Source organism: Chroicocephalus ridibundus, chromosome 6 (genome assembly GCF_963924245.1).
Source record: "Chroicocephalus ridibundus chromosome 6, bChrRid1.1, whole genome shotgun sequence".
NCBI classification, from domain to species: domain Eukaryota; kingdom Metazoa; phylum Chordata; class Aves; order Charadriiformes; family Laridae; genus Chroicocephalus; species Chroicocephalus ridibundus.
This window is the reverse complement of record NC_086289.1, coordinates 18,481,047-18,498,307: the sequence shown is the minus strand read 5'-3', so window position 1 is coordinate 18,498,307 and position 17,261 is coordinate 18,481,047. Positions and strand designations below refer to the sequence as shown.

The window sequence follows — 17,261 nt, the reverse complement described above, 5'->3', positions numbered from 1 at the left end:
AAATCCCGCATATGCTGCAGAATTCTCCAACACAATTGCTTACTGTGCTGGTGACTTCAGGGAGGTCCTGCGCTGCCCTTCCCTGGGAGACATGCAGCTGCCTTGCTGTGGGTGACTGCCTTGAAAATAACCCAAACAGACCCCCATACTGACAATACAGTCATGTTTTTAACATGTGGAGACTTTCAGCAGGACCCTTGCTGCAGGGACTACCACTTGGCTTCCTAATTCTGTCACATTTTCCATATTAGAGAAAGAAAAAGATTTAGAAATACTGCAAGTAGTATTCTGAGTTGCATAGTCCCAGTGTATGTAATGGAGCTTATATTACCATATCTTTCTGGTATGATGAAGATACTTGCTTATCATTTTTAAGGTAAAACCATAGCCACAACTGTTACTGTAATCTTAACAGTTCAATCAGATTACAAGATGTGGAAACTAATAGAAAGGTTGATTGCCAGATTAAAATAAAATGGCTTGAGCTCCTCTACTGATACATTTTCATCACTTGTAAACTCGCACCTGTCTCTGCTTTGCTATGGAGATATCATGAGAGCCACATTCCCCCTACTTTTCTTGAAGACATTGCACCATTTACGTTAGTTCTTTGCCAGGTGAACAGTGACATCCTGTTTTCTCTAGATATTTGTGCTGTTCAGTGTGATTCTTTTACAGGATAACCGTCACTATGCCTCCCTGCCACTTTTTATCTGCATAGTTAAACTTAAGTGTTTTATTGTATAGCTTGCCTAAACATCTTTAGCACAGTTATTGGCACATGGCATTGGGAGTTATTGGCAGTAGAAAGCCATTTTGGCATTTTTCAACATACACCACACTGATGTTGTGTAGAAATGTATCAGTAAGGGGTTTTATACTTAGGTCTAATACTTAGCAAGCAGGCCTAAACGCATTGTTAAAGTTCAGAAAAGGTGCTGGAATGAACAAAACTTGTTAAAGGTTATCCCATTATCAACTTTATGACTCTCCCTCTGCAGTATCAGCTTCTAGCAAGAAAGTGTTTTTCGTTAATTTAAAAAAGCCTCAGAACTATTGAAGAGAAGACTGCTGACCTGTAGCAGGCAAACTTATTTCATCTATAATACATAAAAGATCAGAATTTCTTTTTGCAGAAACTATGCCAAGTATGCAAGTGGGAACTGAATACTAGCTGATTAATGTGTTGTTAAAAGACAACTAACTTAAACTTCCAAAAGAGGTTTAATTAGAGATTAAAATTATTAGTCTGCAATGAAAGGCATAGTTATCATTCTGAATTTAAAAGATGTTTAGAAAGACAGACATGAAATTAAGACAATTTCCCTCATAGCAAAACCTTGTGATTCTGAAACATCATTTCTGTTTTACTTGTTAGTTCGTCATATCTTTGGTCAGAAAACTTGTTGCTACTATTGAGCAAATTGTCAAACACAAAGATTGGCGTGAGACGTGGTCAGTGAAATTGAAAAGCGGATAGATAGCAGCTAATACAATTGATTTGGCAAAGATATTTCAGATATAAAGGTAATAGCTTTTTAACATTTTCTTTCTGTCTCACAAGCACTGGATTTAATAGATAACAACATCACTTGGTATTATAATAGTTATTGAAAACAAGCTGGAAAACATCCTCGTATTTAAGAATAATGTTTAACTGTTGGAGATTAGGGTGAACATTATGGGGTAAATGCATGCAGTTTTGCAGCAGAGAGTGATGGAATACTAGCTAGCAATCAGAATCAACATACTAGAGAAAGACAGACCTTGGGTATTTCACTGTCCTCAGCAAACCATAAACTTGTAAAACCAGCAAGTTTTTCCTTAACTAGTGTATCTTTGTAAGATTTCTTTGCTTGAATAATTTTTGTGGAACTGCTTGTTGGTCTTCACTACAGGAGCAAGGAGCAAAATGCAAGCAACAGATTCAGGTTTACAGTAGGCACTAGAAAAAAAATAATGCTGTGATTGCAAATCCGTAAGGGAATTTTTTGCCAGTTTCTAATTTGTTGCAGGAATTTATTGCTAACCTGTTTTCTGTATTAATACCAAAATACAATGGCACTTCAAATCCGCTAGAGCAATTTATTAAAAACTGCACTTTTAAACTGGGACATTTGTCAAGTGTAACAGATTGAATAATGATATTTCCCAACTTTAACCTCTAAAATACAGAAGTGCAAACAAGTTTACTTCAGCATAATTCTACTTTTTTCAGTTCCAAGGAAGTTTGTATTTGCTAGGAAGTTTGTTTCCCAATGACATTTTTTTTTTTTTTGAGAAGAGCTTAAACCTTGGTCAGCATTTTTATGAGCTCTAAGTCACCCATGACTGTGGTTCAGGAAAACAAGCTACTTATGATTGATGTTTTCAACATGAATCTGAAGCAGCAAAGACCTCTTAACATGACCCTCCTGAGTTTTTAATGTATCAAGATGGTGATATGTTGCACAAGTATATGATACATGTAATACCTGTATATATACACTATACATATAGACACACCCCATGTATATATAAATATACAGTGCACCTACTGAGCTGCAGAAGATTTTTGGCTCATTACTGTCAGTTAAGGTACAAGCACAATCATCAGGATTCACCAACCGAGAACTGGATATGCCGAACATTAAAATAATGTCTGACACAATGGGTGTGCTTCTACTGTTCTCATTTTTAACAGTGCAAAAAAATAAGTCAGTAGTTTACTATTTTAAGATATTCCTAATTCTAAAAATAGTTCTATTTGCAACCAAAAATGTAGTAGCTGGGTTTTTTTGAAGAAACCTCTGTTAAAATATTTGAGGCCAAATAAGTTACTATAATGTTTTTGTGGAACTGAATTATAGAATAGTAGTCCTTTATACAGTCTTCAGAAAAAAGCTTTAAAGACATCTTTTGGCTTTGTAGAAGAGCATGCTGGCAGTGCATGTAAAGCAAATACAGTAAGTCCATTTGGAGTTCAAGCCGTACAAAAGTCAATATGTGCTAGTAGTTCTCTATGCTGGCTTGTTGGATACTGCACTTTACATCTGGGACACTCAAGAAAACTTTCATCAAGAAGGCTTGAATGTTTCAGGGAAGGGCTTCTGTCATACATGGTCAGCTTTTCTTCAAACACAGCTTGCAAATCTTCTTGTGGTTCCAGATGTCCAGATTCATGGAGTTTCTGGAAAAGGAAAAGCTTTAGTATAAGACAGACATGCATGCACTTACCAAATACTGTAGGAAAAAATATTACGGTTTGATGGCACACAAGCCTTGTGTGTGTTACAGCACTAAGGGTAGAATTTTAAGATTGATAAATGCAGTTATGCTACTCATGTTAATAATGGAGGGCCCATTGTACAATTCTAACACCACATTTAAATTAGATTGCACGTAGCTTTTCTGCAGGCTATTTAAGAGAGGTTTCCCCCTCAATGTCTGACTGGGAATCCTTCCCCAACCATCTTCCTAGCCACTCACACACTATTCCTTAATAAAACAATGCCTCACAATAGAACAAGTGTCCTTTTTCATTGTAGTAGGGAACTTGTATTTTTGGAAATGAAAACCCCAGGTTTTAATGACTCACCCATCCTGTATCAGATAGAGGTGAGGGAGGAATTTAAACGTACCGCAGCTTTGTCATTGGGCAACAGACAAAACTAGATACACACCGTGGTACAAAATACAGCTATGTTCCCTGCTCAGGAACCTGACTGTTCTGGCTCTCTTTCTGCAGTACTAGTTCTCTGTGCATGCTGTAGAGAAGAATGATGCCTATCTAGTTGACATAGGGTTCTGCACCTTGGGGCCACATACCTAAAGGATGTAAGGGCCTACCATGAATATCTGATGACATTAACAGAAGACTCACTATGCTTAAAATAAGATCCCAAAGTGAAAACATGTACATTTATGCAAAATCTCTGACTAAATCCACTTGCAAGTTATTCAGTACATACCAGAGGTTCCAGACGGGTTATTTGCTCCCTGGCCTTGCGCAGTTCCTTGAGGACTTTGTTTAACTGATGCTGCAAGTTCTGGCGATCAAGCTTTTCATTCTCAAAGTCTATGGTGCATATCTGGATCTGACAACCCCCCAGGTGTGAAAATTTAAGAATTGAAATCAGAATTATTAAGAAAGGGGGTGGGGTGGGGGGGTAGGAAGATAAATGTTTCCCCTTAAAATATGTAAAGTAAGTTTTACTCTGCTATCATATCCTAAAATGGGATTTAAAAAAAAATTTAAGAAGTCACTTGTTGCATTCACCAGTGAAATTCATACGTGCCCAATTATGAAAGTCTCCCTTAGTAGAGGTGGAGTTTGAAGTTATTTTGGTTGGAGGGTATTTCAAGCTGTCTTGCAATCTTAAACTAAGCATTTTATAGAAAAGCATATAGAGCAAGTTCTCATTAAAAATGCCAGTTTATACTCCAGGATCTTTCTTGTAGCAAGACAATTTGGACAGAAATTATGGGTAACACTGCACACCCAAGCTTAACAAATAAACATAACTATTTTGTTTCCAATAACATCAATTAGATCTGCAAGAATGTACTTGGAAAAAAATAAAGAAGATGGAAGAGATGGCAGTGCAGTTATTTGTATAACTTTATCAAGAGTATATTACAAAACTTCAATGAGGTGATTGGTTTTAGGATGTTTCCCATACCTAATTTGAGGCTATACAGTTGAACAAGTGATTGTGGAGAAAATAGCATCAGGTTTGATCACACCCTCTTATCTGTAAAAGGTTACACATTTTCCTCTTGACAGATGCATCAAAATTTTTAGAGGCATCAAGAGATGATTTACAGTTGAATAGTCATATTTAATGTTACTTTATTTAATATACTACTCATTCTTAAATTTGGAAAGTTAGTCTAGAAAGCGTTTGTGCACAATACAGATTAATTATCAGCATTTTAGCATATAATTCAGTACCTGTTTTTCCAATAAAGCTATCCTAGTGTGTTCCTCCTGCTGTTTGAGCAATGATTTACGAAGAAGTTGCACCTACAAGGCAGAAAAGCATTTGTAATAAAGAGCTTCCATATACAACAATTAATAAACTTAACAAATAATGAATCTAAGAATGGATAAAAGTAAACTTTTATATTCTAACAGCAACAGAAAAATGTACGCCTGTTATGCAACAGCCAAATCCAATTCAAATCTTCTACTTCTCTGGGGAAAACCTCAGGGAAACATTATCATTGCATTGAGCAGGGGGAACACAGGATGAGGTTATAGTTCAAAATAACGAAACTGAACTTTCCTAGGTGATTGCTAGGATGTAGACAAAAATGTACACACAAAACCTATGTTTGCACTAACACGCCATGCTGTTACAAAAAAACATGATACGCCTTTTTTTTTTAAAAATAGAAGAGAACAGGTTTAAGACTCAGAAAGTACTATACTGTAATGGGTTAAGTAAATGTAAAAAAAAGAAGAGTAAAAGTATCCTCCATTATCAGCATTTATCAACTTTTACAGTGAATGCTGTTGTTCAGCTGAAAAAAAATAACAACACCTTTTAATCATAATTAACCAGGGAGAACCAGCCTGTGCTTAGGGAGCTGAAGTGTTGTTCTGGTTTTAGCCTACTTTGGTGCCTAGTAAGTTTTATTCTCATATTTCAAATTTCAGTTTTACATTGCTTTGTTATTGATCACAAACATCTCCTAGTAGCAAGTCTATCTTATTTGGATGCCTTGAGGACAGTCCTTCAAGGGGGACTTCCCAGTTTCTCTTCAGCAGGTTCATGGTCATGATTTCGTGTCCAGAAGAAAAAACGAGTTTTGGGGTTTTTTTTTGTTAGCATCAACATGCTGATAGGAATATTCCAAGACATCACTGTAACACTCCATGTAGGAAAAGTGGCAAAGTCCTCATAAGAATCACAAACAAAAGGAGATAAGCACTGAGCACTTTTAAATATTAACATATAGCACATAGATGTCTTCCCCCACCTCTGATCAGCCAGAGTGGTTAAAGTCATTAGGCTCAAAAAGAGAAGGAAGGAAGCATTAAGAACTTGAGACATGAACAGAATTATTTCACTGAAGTCATCACAGTACTCTGGGAGATGGGCAAACCCTGTGAACAATTAACCTGATGCAAAAGCAACAGAACAGATCTGGCAACAGGGTAAGCCACACACGTTGAACAGCCTGCCTGACAGGCACTTCTTAGGCTTTATAGGGAATTACAGAACTCTTCTCAGTGGTTTCTGCCATAGCTGTTTTCAAAACAGTGACAACATCCATCCCTTCTCTTGCTTATCTGGCCATTGCTTTTTAGTACTCAGGTGTGCCCGCATATTTCTTAGCCGTGCCATCATATGGAGAACCAAACACAGGAACTGCTCTGGATGGAAAAACACACACAAACAAACCCCAGCTGCATGGCCACAGTGGTTGGGACTGGGACACAGCTACTTATCCAGCATGAAACTACAAGCCCACATGGGTATTTGTAGCAGCTAAGTGACAGCAAATATCAGTGATGTTCCATAGTTAGGACCGTGTGATGAAATAGCCTGTATGGACTCAAGTTTTTACCTTTCCTGTTCAAGTTTACTACTAACCTTGAGAATGAATTAGATTAGAATCACTTAAGTATTCTCTCACTTCTCCCTCTTGTGCCCCATGAGACCAGGGAAATAAGCGGACAAGTTAAGTTCCTTGTTTAAACAGGGAAATTTCACAAGAGTTTGGATTTTGATTCGAACCAATATATTAAAGAAGGAATTCAGTTTTAACCACAAGGACATGAGTCTAGATATATGTAAAGACCAGTTACCAGAGCAAGTCAGCGATTGTCCATACTTATTAAGTATGACTTTTCAGCTCTCTTGATTCATTGCTACTGATCTCAAACCTCCAAATGCACCCACTTACCTGACATAAAAGATCTTCAGACTTCTTCTTTTCTTCTCTGAGCTGTCCTTTAATAATTTCGTTTTCTTGTTTTAGTCTCTGCACTTTCTCTTCTTTAATTTTATTTTCATTTTCTAGGGTCTTCATTTCAGCAACCTGTTGTGACTGCAATAAGGCATTTAAACTCATTATTTCTTGTTGTGTTTCTTCATACTTCTTTTTGAATTCGTTAAGTTCAGATCTCAGCTGGGTTACAGTGTGTCTTTCAGTCTCAAGATCACTCTTAGCAGTTAACAACAGCTGGTCATAATATTTTTGCTTTTCCTCTTGTAGATGACCTTAATGAGGTAAAAATAATTGAGATTGTAATGAGGGGGGAAAAAAATATCACTTAAAAATCAGAACACCAAATCCTTGACAGGATTTTAAGGCATATTGATAGAAATTGACATTCTAAGCTATTAAACAGCTCAGATAGGCACCAAACTTTAGTTAAAATAGCTTCCAATCCTTTTAATGCACTAAAGTCTCCTTCACAATATAGTTACTGGAAAAATTGCAACTTGGCTTGTGTATAGTATTCTGTGGTGCCGCCACTTCCTTCACTAACCTTTATAGCAGTATTATATCCTTCACCCTGACTACATGAGCTCCGTGACCCACACATGGTTCTTACCTGGCCTCATGCATTATACTGATGCATGGCAATCAAGGCCCAAAGACGCTCGATTCTCACTTCCACATTTGGGGTCTGGCATTACTCCCTCCCCAGAGATACCCTGGAGACGCAATGTGCTCTTCTTCACCATTGCTGACCAAAGCCAGACTATCCATTGTCTTTTGCAGACTATCTTCTTCAAATTGTATGCCATCATTTACTTCTAAGTTGCAAATAAGAGGGACTAGGATAGTTTTACTGATAAAAAAATGCCTGCTTCTTGGATAGTGACTGTTACTTAAACCAGAATTTGAAAAATTTCTGCTTGTCAACTCAATAAAAGTTTAGAAATAGGAAAAAAATAAAGGAGGCAGTCTGTAGAAATTCAGTAGTAATACAAAATATACCTAAAAGCAGAACAAGGAACGCAGAATTTCACAGGCTTTGCCAATTTTGGCACTGTGAACTTCTTGACTTTTATACTTTTCATATTGAAGGCTTCCCTTCATTCTTCGAAGTGTAATTTACTAGGCAAAGTTTCATGCTTGAGTGTTCTCCCTCCCCTCAACTACTTGAGCTAAGCCTTACCTTCTCATTAGCAATGCTTCTTTATAGGGTGGTGAGATCTTCAGAGAAATACCAAGTTTTTCCTTGGAAAAAGTTGTCATATCTACTTTCAACTTGTATAGCTAGGTTCGTAGAAACTAAGATCTCTGCTACTGTCTAGCCACTTGAAGAGGTGAACTCTTTTTATATCCTTATTCCTAGTCTCCTGGCTGCTCTGACAACAAAGCTTTGACAGCAGTAACTCTGAGTTACGTTTCCTGGTGAGCTACTTCAGTCTGCTTCCCTCTAGAAATCTATGAACTGTATTTTGAACAACATCAAAACAAGATTATGGTATTTTACTGTTTTCCATAAAGATTCAAGCGGCAATGCAGAAACCAAGCCACTGCACATGAGTTACTAAGTGCTATGTGTCTGTGGGCATACTCTTACTCCAGATGCTGCTAGTTCTATTTAGTGACTTTACCTTGCAGGTCATTTGCAGCGTATATAAAATTAACAATTTGATGATAAGAAAAGCAAGCCAAATCCTGGTTCTTCTGTTCAATGTGATTTTAACTTTATTCTACATGCCAGTCAAGCACAACTGAAGTCAATCTGAATGCATGGTACCGAAAGGGCGTTTGTTATTGAGGAGTTACATAGCATGGAAGTGAGCTGGAGGTGGCCAGATCCATATTGCGAAACACTGTTCTAGACCAGTGCCAAAACTTACCACAAGTTTTCATGACCTGTAAGAACTGTTCAGGTGAGTAAAGAACATGTCAGTCTTGAGTCATTTTTATAATATTTATTTTGAAAAAAAAATTTAAAAATCTGATCCCCACCTAGCTCATAAATCCTTATTACTTCTATTATGCAGGTTGAAAGTGTACTTTGAAGGTTGGGAGACATGCATATATTTGCCTTAACACTTTCTGCAAACAGAGAGGTTGGTAATAGAGTGTCAAGGCTGTTAAAAACCATCTTTGAAGTAGATAAAAACATGAAATACTGTTGATCAAGTAATGTAGCTGGATAACAGGAAGCAAAGAAATTTTACATAACCAAGTTTTACCAGTAAGATACCAAAATGTTGAGAAGAAAGTCTTGATTTTGTTTAATTTGTTTTCAGAAAACACTTATTCTAGAGATAATTATGGTTTGGGTCACTTTTGGTGAAAAAATAAAGTTGATACCTTCTGATTTGAATTCTTTAGATTCTTGTTGACTAACTATTTCTGACTTCTGTTCAAGTTCAAAGATCCTTCCAAGCAGTCCCCTGACATATGCTTCACGTTGCTGGTCATAGAGTAGCCACTGTTGGTTTTTCTCAAGAGCCTTCATGAAAAGGAACAGAAGAACAACAAAAAAGCCTCTGGCAATTTATCAGACTTTAAAAGTATTAGTCGTCTTAAAAATGTTAGGAGTTATGTATTACACAGTTTAAAGATAAGCTAGTTAATTCTGCTGCAAAATGTAGTAGTCTTCTCCGTACAATAAATAAAACCCATCTTCATTTGGAAAGATAAGTCAGGTTGTTGAGCATAAGTTAAAATTGCAGCAGTATTAAACATCGATTGGTTTATTTCTTGGAATGGGAAGATAATTGTGAAGGATTAACCTTTCAGTCTCAAATATAAAATAATATAAAATAACATCTGAAAGTTGAATAAACTAAAACTATATCATCACAACTTAAAGTTTGTAAGAACAAGAACATGGATTTTATATCTGGATCCAGAATTATTCAGGCTGAAAGGGACCTCAGGAGGCTCCTAATCCAACCTCATGCTATCCCAGGCAGTGTCAGCTCCGAGGGCCAGCCAGGTTTCTTGGGGCTCCTGTTTTGTCAGCAGCCACTTTGATGCTCCAAGCAAGGTTTTTCAAAGATGATGGAAATACTGTCTTTTTATTTTTGCAAGTCTTTTTTTAATTTAAATTATTGTCTTGTCACAAAATAATTTTAGATATTATATTTTAGAGGGCAACGTACCCTCTGAGGTCCCATACTACCTAAAAATGTATATGGTGATAATCTACATTCCTATGTATCTTGATACAAGTGATTTATACTCGCAATGTTGTACATGAAACTTACGTCTTTCAGTTGTTTTTCAACTTCATACAGATTAGTTGGTGATCCAGTGCTGTTTGTTACAGCTTCCTGCAGACAAAGAACAACCTGTTAGAGTTCTTTAAAACAGATGACTGAAGCAGTAAAGCTAGTCCTGTATGACTATTAATCTCACATAAATAGCATGAGAATATTTTAAAAATGGAAAACAGATGCATACCTTTTGTGTTTAAACACCTTTATAGTCTTTCATTTTTTAAGTAAAGGATCTAAGTTACATAGAAAACCATTTCATAGATTTAAAATAAAATCTCCTGGAATATACAGGACAAAGATTTATATTTAATTCATGCTATAACTCTTAACATTAAAAGATTTCCCAGGAAGAATATCATGTGTCTTCTGCTGAACTGCTATCTTGGAAGACCTGAAGGGTACATGACAGCTTCTGAAAAATATTATTTAAATACACAAAAAAAGGTAAGTGTTTGTTCTGTTTCCATATTCTCGCTTATTTGACAATAAGCTAGACCTATAAGAGTTGTCAAGGTTTTAGCTTTCCCCAACAACTTTATTGGGATAACAGGAGGATTATATACATCTGGGAAACCATGCAAGCCTGTCTGGAACCATAAGGACATACTGACTGGTTGTCTGAGGCCTGATCCATAGTAGAGTGCCTGAAGTATGAGTTGAAGGGTTTTTTAGACCCATCTAAAATTAAACAGCAGGTAAACAGTTATACTTCTTGCTGACTATACTATAATCTGACATGTCTATTCACTGCATGATAGAAAGTTTTTTGAAATTGTGTAGGTATAAGTCAGAGGGGACTTTAAGGAAATAAAAAAGTAGATTACTACCAAAATTCAAGCTACATTTCCCCAAAGTTTTCCTGTGGTTTTTGGAACATGATTTAGAACAAGCTTTACAGCTGAAGAAATACAGGAGATATTTGAATGCAATTATTAAACTTTATCACTTTCTAATAAAAATAGAATTTAGAGACACTACAATTTCTCAGATTCTTATTTCTATAAACATTAGAACTCTGTCTCGGCAAAACCCTTCTCAAAGTTGTGTCATACAACCATTGTTTCCATTTCAGAGTATACCTGCTGCTCATATGCCACCTAGCAGTTTCAAGCAGCATTGCTAGACTTGTTTTCAAGTTTTCCAAGACATCCAGTCAAAACATCAGTCAAATTTTGTTGCCCTCTGTTGATAAAACAGTAAGAAATTTAAAAGAAAATTCTAATTTTAAACAAAAAGCTATTTTTGTAGTTCATTGACAAAAATATAATGGAAATCTGTTGAATTAACATACATTTCATATTCTCTAACAAAGTTAAAAGTCTCTTGAAAATAAAAATAAACACATCGCAATTAAGGTGGTATTTCACAAGATACTGCAATACTAGAAGTGGTGTATATATATGTATTATCATTGAAAATTAGTAGATTAAGATATTTTGCTATGTATGTGGCTAAAGCTGGATTTCTAGAAATTACTCCACTTCCTTGTAGCGCATGGGGAACCAGCTCCATCTGCAGGTCAAAGTCTGGAAAAGACTCGTAGGCACTAACTTCCCTGTGCCCCTTATTGAGATACTACTGCATTTTCCATGGAACATTAGAACAGGCAGGTGTGGAAAAACAACTGTAGAAAACTAAATGCACAAGTAAAAAGCTGCCACATACCTGGCACCATACCTATCAGCTATTTTAAATGAGAGAAGCAATGCATTATTCCTGTCCTATCTTCTGTCACATTGAAGTACTTGCCATGTGTGATGCCATGTAAAGTACAAGCAACTAGTTTTAACAACTGAGGAGCAAACGAGGATTCACGAGACCAGGGAGGAGACAAACATACTCATTGAATCACAGAATAGTTTGGGTTAGAAGGGACCTTTAAAGGTCATTAGTTGAACCGCCCTGCAATGACCAGGGACATCTTCAACTAGATCAGGTTGCTCAGAGCCCCATCCAACCTGACCTTGAATGTTTCCAATGATGGGGCATCTGCCACCTCTCTGGGCAACCTGTTCCAGTGCTTCACCACTCTCATTGTAAAAGTTTTCTTCCTTATATCTAGTCTAAATCCACCCTCTTTTAGTTTAAAGCCATTACCCCTTGTCCTGTTGCAAAAGGCCCTGTTGAAAAATTTGTCCCCATCTTTCCTGTAGGCCCCCTTTAAGTACTGGAAGGGCACAATAAGGTCTCCCTGGAGCCTTCTCTTCTCCAGGCTGAACAACCCCAGCTCTCTCTGCCTGTCCTCATAGCAGAGGTGCTCCAGCCCTCTGATCACTTTTGTAGCTGTCCTCTGGACCTGCTCCAAAAGGTCCAGGTGTTTCCTGGGCTGAGGGCTCCAGAGCTGGATGCAGTACTCCAGGTGGGGGTCTCACCAGAGTGGAGAAGAGGGGCAGAATCACCTCCCTTGACCTGCTGGCCACGCTTTTTTTGATGTGGCCCAGGACATGGTTGGCTTTCTGGGTTGCAAGCACACATTGTTGGCTCATGTCCAGCTTTTCATCCACCAGTCCCGCCCCTGCCCAAATCCTTCTCAGCAGGGCTACTCTCAATCCCTTCATCTCCCAGCCTGTATTGATACTAGGGGTTGCCCTGACCTAGGTGCAGGACCCTGCTCTTGGCCTTGCCTAACCTCATGAGGTTTACATGAGCCCACTTCCCAAACATGTCCAAGTCCTTCTGGATGGCATCTCATCCTTCAGGCATGTCAACCACACAACTCAGCTTGGTGTCATCTGCAAACTTGCTGAGGGTGCACTTGATCCCACCATGTCATTGATGAAGATATTAAACAGTACTGGTCCCAGTATGGACCCCTGAGGGACACCACTTGTCACTGATCTCCATCTGGACATTGAACCGTTGACCACTACCCTCTGGATGCAACCATCCAGCCAATCCCTCATCCACTGATCAGTCCAACCATCAAACCCATACCTCTCCAGTTTAGAGAGAAGGATGTTGTAGGGGACTATGTCCAAAGGCCATACAGCAGTCCAGACAGACGACATCTTAGCTCTTCCCTTGGTAGTCACGCCAGCATAGAAGGCCACTAGGTTGGTCAGGCAGGACTTGCCTTTGGTGAAGCCATGCTGGCTCTCTCGAATCACCTCCCTGTTCTCCATGTGCCTTAGCATAGCTTCTAGGCTAGGAAGATCTGTTCCATGATCTTCCTAGGCACAGAGGTGAGGCTGACAGATCAGTAGTTCTTCCTTTCTACTCTCTTAAAAAAAAAAAAAAGTGTGAAGTGCTTCCCTTTTTCCAGTCACCTGGGACTTCACCTGACTGCCATAATTTTTCAAATACCATGGATAGTAGCTTGGCAACTACATCAGCCAGTTTCCTCAGGACTCAGATACATCTTATAGACTTCTGTATGTTCAGGTTCCTCAGGTGGTCACAAACCTGATCTTCTCTTACAGCAGGAGGGACTTTGCTTCTCAAGTCCCTGCCTTGTGGTCCATCCACTAAAGAGGTGTGAGGAGAGAGGGCAGTTTCCCGGGGGTCCTACTGACTAACACCTTGAAGAACTGGAAGTTTGCTTTTCTAAAATTCAGCATCCTGACTTTACTCTTCACCTGACCCATATTCCTCAGGACTGCAAACTCCACCAGTGCACGATCACTGCAGCCCAGGCTGCCTCCAATCAGCTTATGACTGAAGCTGGATTAGGTGAGGAGCTTAGTTTGTCTTTATTAATGGCCCACGTTTCTTACTGCTGCCTTCGTTTAATCACGGAGCATACAAACCCGAGAAGGGCATAATATCTTCTTAAGCAAGAGTGGATCATTACATGTCTTGCCACTAGTCCTACCACCTGCATGTGAGCTTGAAAAAGGGACCTTGCAGTACAGAATTAGAGAATTTCCTCCCCAGCTGTGTTGCCTGAAGTTATGCTCCTTTACTGTTCTTCATTTAGAATTCAATCTGGCTATCATCTCTCTTCATATAAGAATATTTCAGCATGCAATGCAACTTGTAAGAAGATTAAAAATCTATCCTATTTTATAACAAATATCAGTGCTTACTGGGTGCAAATTACAATGAAACTACATTGCCATTACAATGTTTCTTCAGTGCTTACCTGGAATGCCTGAGAAGTACCAGCTCTGTTTTCAAGCTCAGAACATTTTGCAGTAACAGTGGATAAATTACATTTTAAACAGTTCATTTCTTCCGACAGAGAAGAAAATAACTGTTCTCTTGTTTCTGCTTCCTTTGTTTTTTCCTCTAGTTGACTTTGTAACAAGGAGACTTCACTATTCTTGGTTTTGGATCTAAGTTTGTCTTTCAGGTTTTGGATTTCTTTGTCCTTCTCTCCAAGAAGATGGTTGTGTTTTTCTTTCTCTTTTTCAAGGGAAAGTATTTTCTAAATGAAACAGAATAAGAGAGTCACACAAATGAGTAAGCATCAGTCTATGCAACAAATGCATTAGCAAGTTTACAACAGTTTGAGGAGATACTCACTTTGTAAGATCCTCTCAGCCTTTAATTAGCTAAGAATATTACTTTTTACTCAAAATAAACAATACTACAATGATCATCACAACACTACATTCATCATCTGAAATACTTCAAGCAATAGTAAAACAGTCTGAAATATATGAAACAAGGAAAGAATGCAAAGAACCAAATTTCACAGACTTGGTTTTGTATATACATACAGATCGCTACAATAGATGAACCTTAAAACACAAGCAGTACAAGAACTCTTGAACATTTCCAGTGAAGAGACTGGTGATACATTTCTTAGTGTTGGTTAGCTTTTGACAAGCAGCATAGCCTTCTTGCAAACTAAATGACAATAAGTGAAGTTACAAAAGAGTTATAATAAAGCATTCAGGAGAAGGAGCCTGTTTTCCAAGTTACCTGGCCTTTTAGTTTCAAAATGCGCTTTAGTAGATATTTTCAACAGGCATTCTCTTTTCAGTAGGCCTCCAGCACAGGTAATTATTACATAGCATTAGTACTACATTTGAGATACCTTGGGGCTCTACGTAAACTTCTGTTACAATAGCATTTCGTTTTCCATGAGAAAGGTTGATGTTGAAATCCTACATGTTGGTATCGAGTCATTAGAAGAGGACAGAGAAACTGAAAGAAAGTGAATTTTAAAGAGCCTCATTTAGGGAGTGGACCACACAGGACTCACTAGAATTAAAATATTGACACCAAATAGCACCTAGTGTATCTAAACATGGCTGTGATTTTCCACCTGTAAACTAGGAACCCAATATTAAATAATCAACACTGAGCAGACAGCAAACTCCAGCAGACACAGCAAATATACTAAGGAATTTAGCAACAACGGTACATGAGCTATCTAACCATAGCTAGTACTTGCGTTAGCATTTCTCAGCTGATGTGGCGCAGACACACGAGAAGCCTTATTGTCAGAAGAAGTAGCCTAGAAATATTGGTGTGCCTAGTCTCCATTAGTTGTATCCTTTGCAGTGGTCCATTTAAAGTTTCCCAGTCCTTCTGGGAAACTAACAGTACATGACTTGGTCACATGCTAAGTCATCAACTTCTTTCTCTGCAACAATAGGTTTACCCTGAATGGGCTACAAGGCATGGAAATTGCAGTGTCTTAGTTTCTGCTCTTTGGTTGTAATGGAAGAATAGTGTGATGAACTGATTACAGTTTTATTTACCTATAGCTCAGTGGGAGCTTGAGAATACAGTTCAAGCAAGTACTCAGCACTTTTGGGCATGTTCTTAGGCAACTGTTTGCAAACACAATATTGTTTGCTGGAAATGCTTAAAATAATTCTCTGTGACCAACCATTCCAAACACATGAGGACAGGTCTTAATGGAATAATTGGGACCTCTGGCCTCAAGTCTTTGTATTTAACAGCCCTGTTGGATGATTGTAATTTGATTAGTTCAGTCATCACTGAACAATATTTAAGAACAAAAACGTCAGACTAAAACAGCACTGACATCAAAGTAAGCTAAGTTTTAAAAGGAAAGACTGGCACCTTGCTTTACAGGGTCAGACATCCTCAGACTCACGTTAACCGTGCACAGTGGGGACCTCACAAACACCAGCTCGAGTTCGAGCATCCAGCTCACCTCCAGGAGCCCGTTCCTCTCCGGGTCTGTCTTTTTGCTTTTCCCTTTCTCCGCTTCCTCCAAGGACTTTCTCAGGGCTGCATTCTCCTGCTTGTACTTCTCGCGGTCGCTCTCTGCTCTGGAGCTACCCGACTTTAGGCCCCACTTGCCAGCGATTATACCTTTGGCGGTCTTGGAATTCATCTTCAAGCATCTATAAAAAAATAACCGTAGTGTTAGGGAACAGCGACCCCTTCCACCGGGCGGGACGGGGCTCCTAACACGGTTTTAGTCAGCCACAGGCAGACGCAGGGCTCCCCGGCTGCTGACGGCGGCTCTCGGGCCGGGCCGGGCCGGGCCGGGCCGCAGAGGGGCCTGTGCACACCCCGGATAACGGCGGGGGAAGGATCCTTACCCAGCAGCGGCTGCCGCTGCAGCCGGCCCCAGCGCAGTGCCGCTTCCGGGAATTTGAATCCCGCGGCTCCGGTACCATCACTTCCGCCCGGGGCCGCCTCACAGTTAAAGCGAGGGGCTACGGCGTCTTCGATGGGTCAGAAAAGGCGGGGGGAGGGGTTAAAGACTGCTTCCGCGAAGACGCGGGCTGGAGGGGGCGGGGCCACCAGGCGTGGGCGGGGCCACCAGGCGTGGGCGGGGCCACCAGGCGTGGGCGGGGCTGGAGGGGCACGAGCTGCGGAACGCCCGAGAGGAGGCTCCCCATTGGCTGGCGTGGGCGGCAGCGGGACCTGTCTGGCCAATGCCGTGGGGCCTTTCTTCTCCCTCGTTCGTGTTACTGCCCCCGCGCGGGTGCTCGCGAGCGGGCGCTGTGAGGCGAGGGCTGCCCCGCCCCGGCACGGGGCGGCCGGGCTTTTCCGAGAGGGGGGCTATAGCGTTTATTTCCCCTTTTAATTCATTTTCCCTTTGAGGCGATTTCCATTTCCTCGTTAAAAGGTGATCGTAGGTGGAGGCGAGTGCCTCTTCGTGTTACGTGCCGGCGGGTGGTTCTCCCCACATGCATGAGG

General features: G+C 39.6%; 1 protein-coding gene across 1 annotated transcript; it reads right to left on the bottom strand.

Annotated features, from left to right (window-relative positions):
- Positions 1-1,913: 1,913 nt before the first annotated feature.
- CEP55 (centrosomal protein 55) lies at positions 1,914-16,793 on the bottom strand. The gene is made up of 9 exons (XM_063338608.1): positions 16,658-16,793; positions 16,264-16,456; positions 14,272-14,556; positions 10,179-10,244; positions 9,277-9,418; positions 6,895-7,211; positions 4,934-5,005; positions 3,951-4,076; positions 1,914-3,169 (listed from the first exon to the last, which is right to left on the bottom strand). Exons 2-9 carry the CDS (start codon positions 16,444-16,446, stop codon positions 2,963-2,965), a joined length of 1,398 nt encoding a protein of 465 aa, XP_063194678.1. The 5' UTR covers positions 16,447-16,456; positions 16,658-16,793; the 3' UTR covers positions 1,914-2,962.
- Positions 16,794-17,261: the final 468 nt, after the last annotated feature.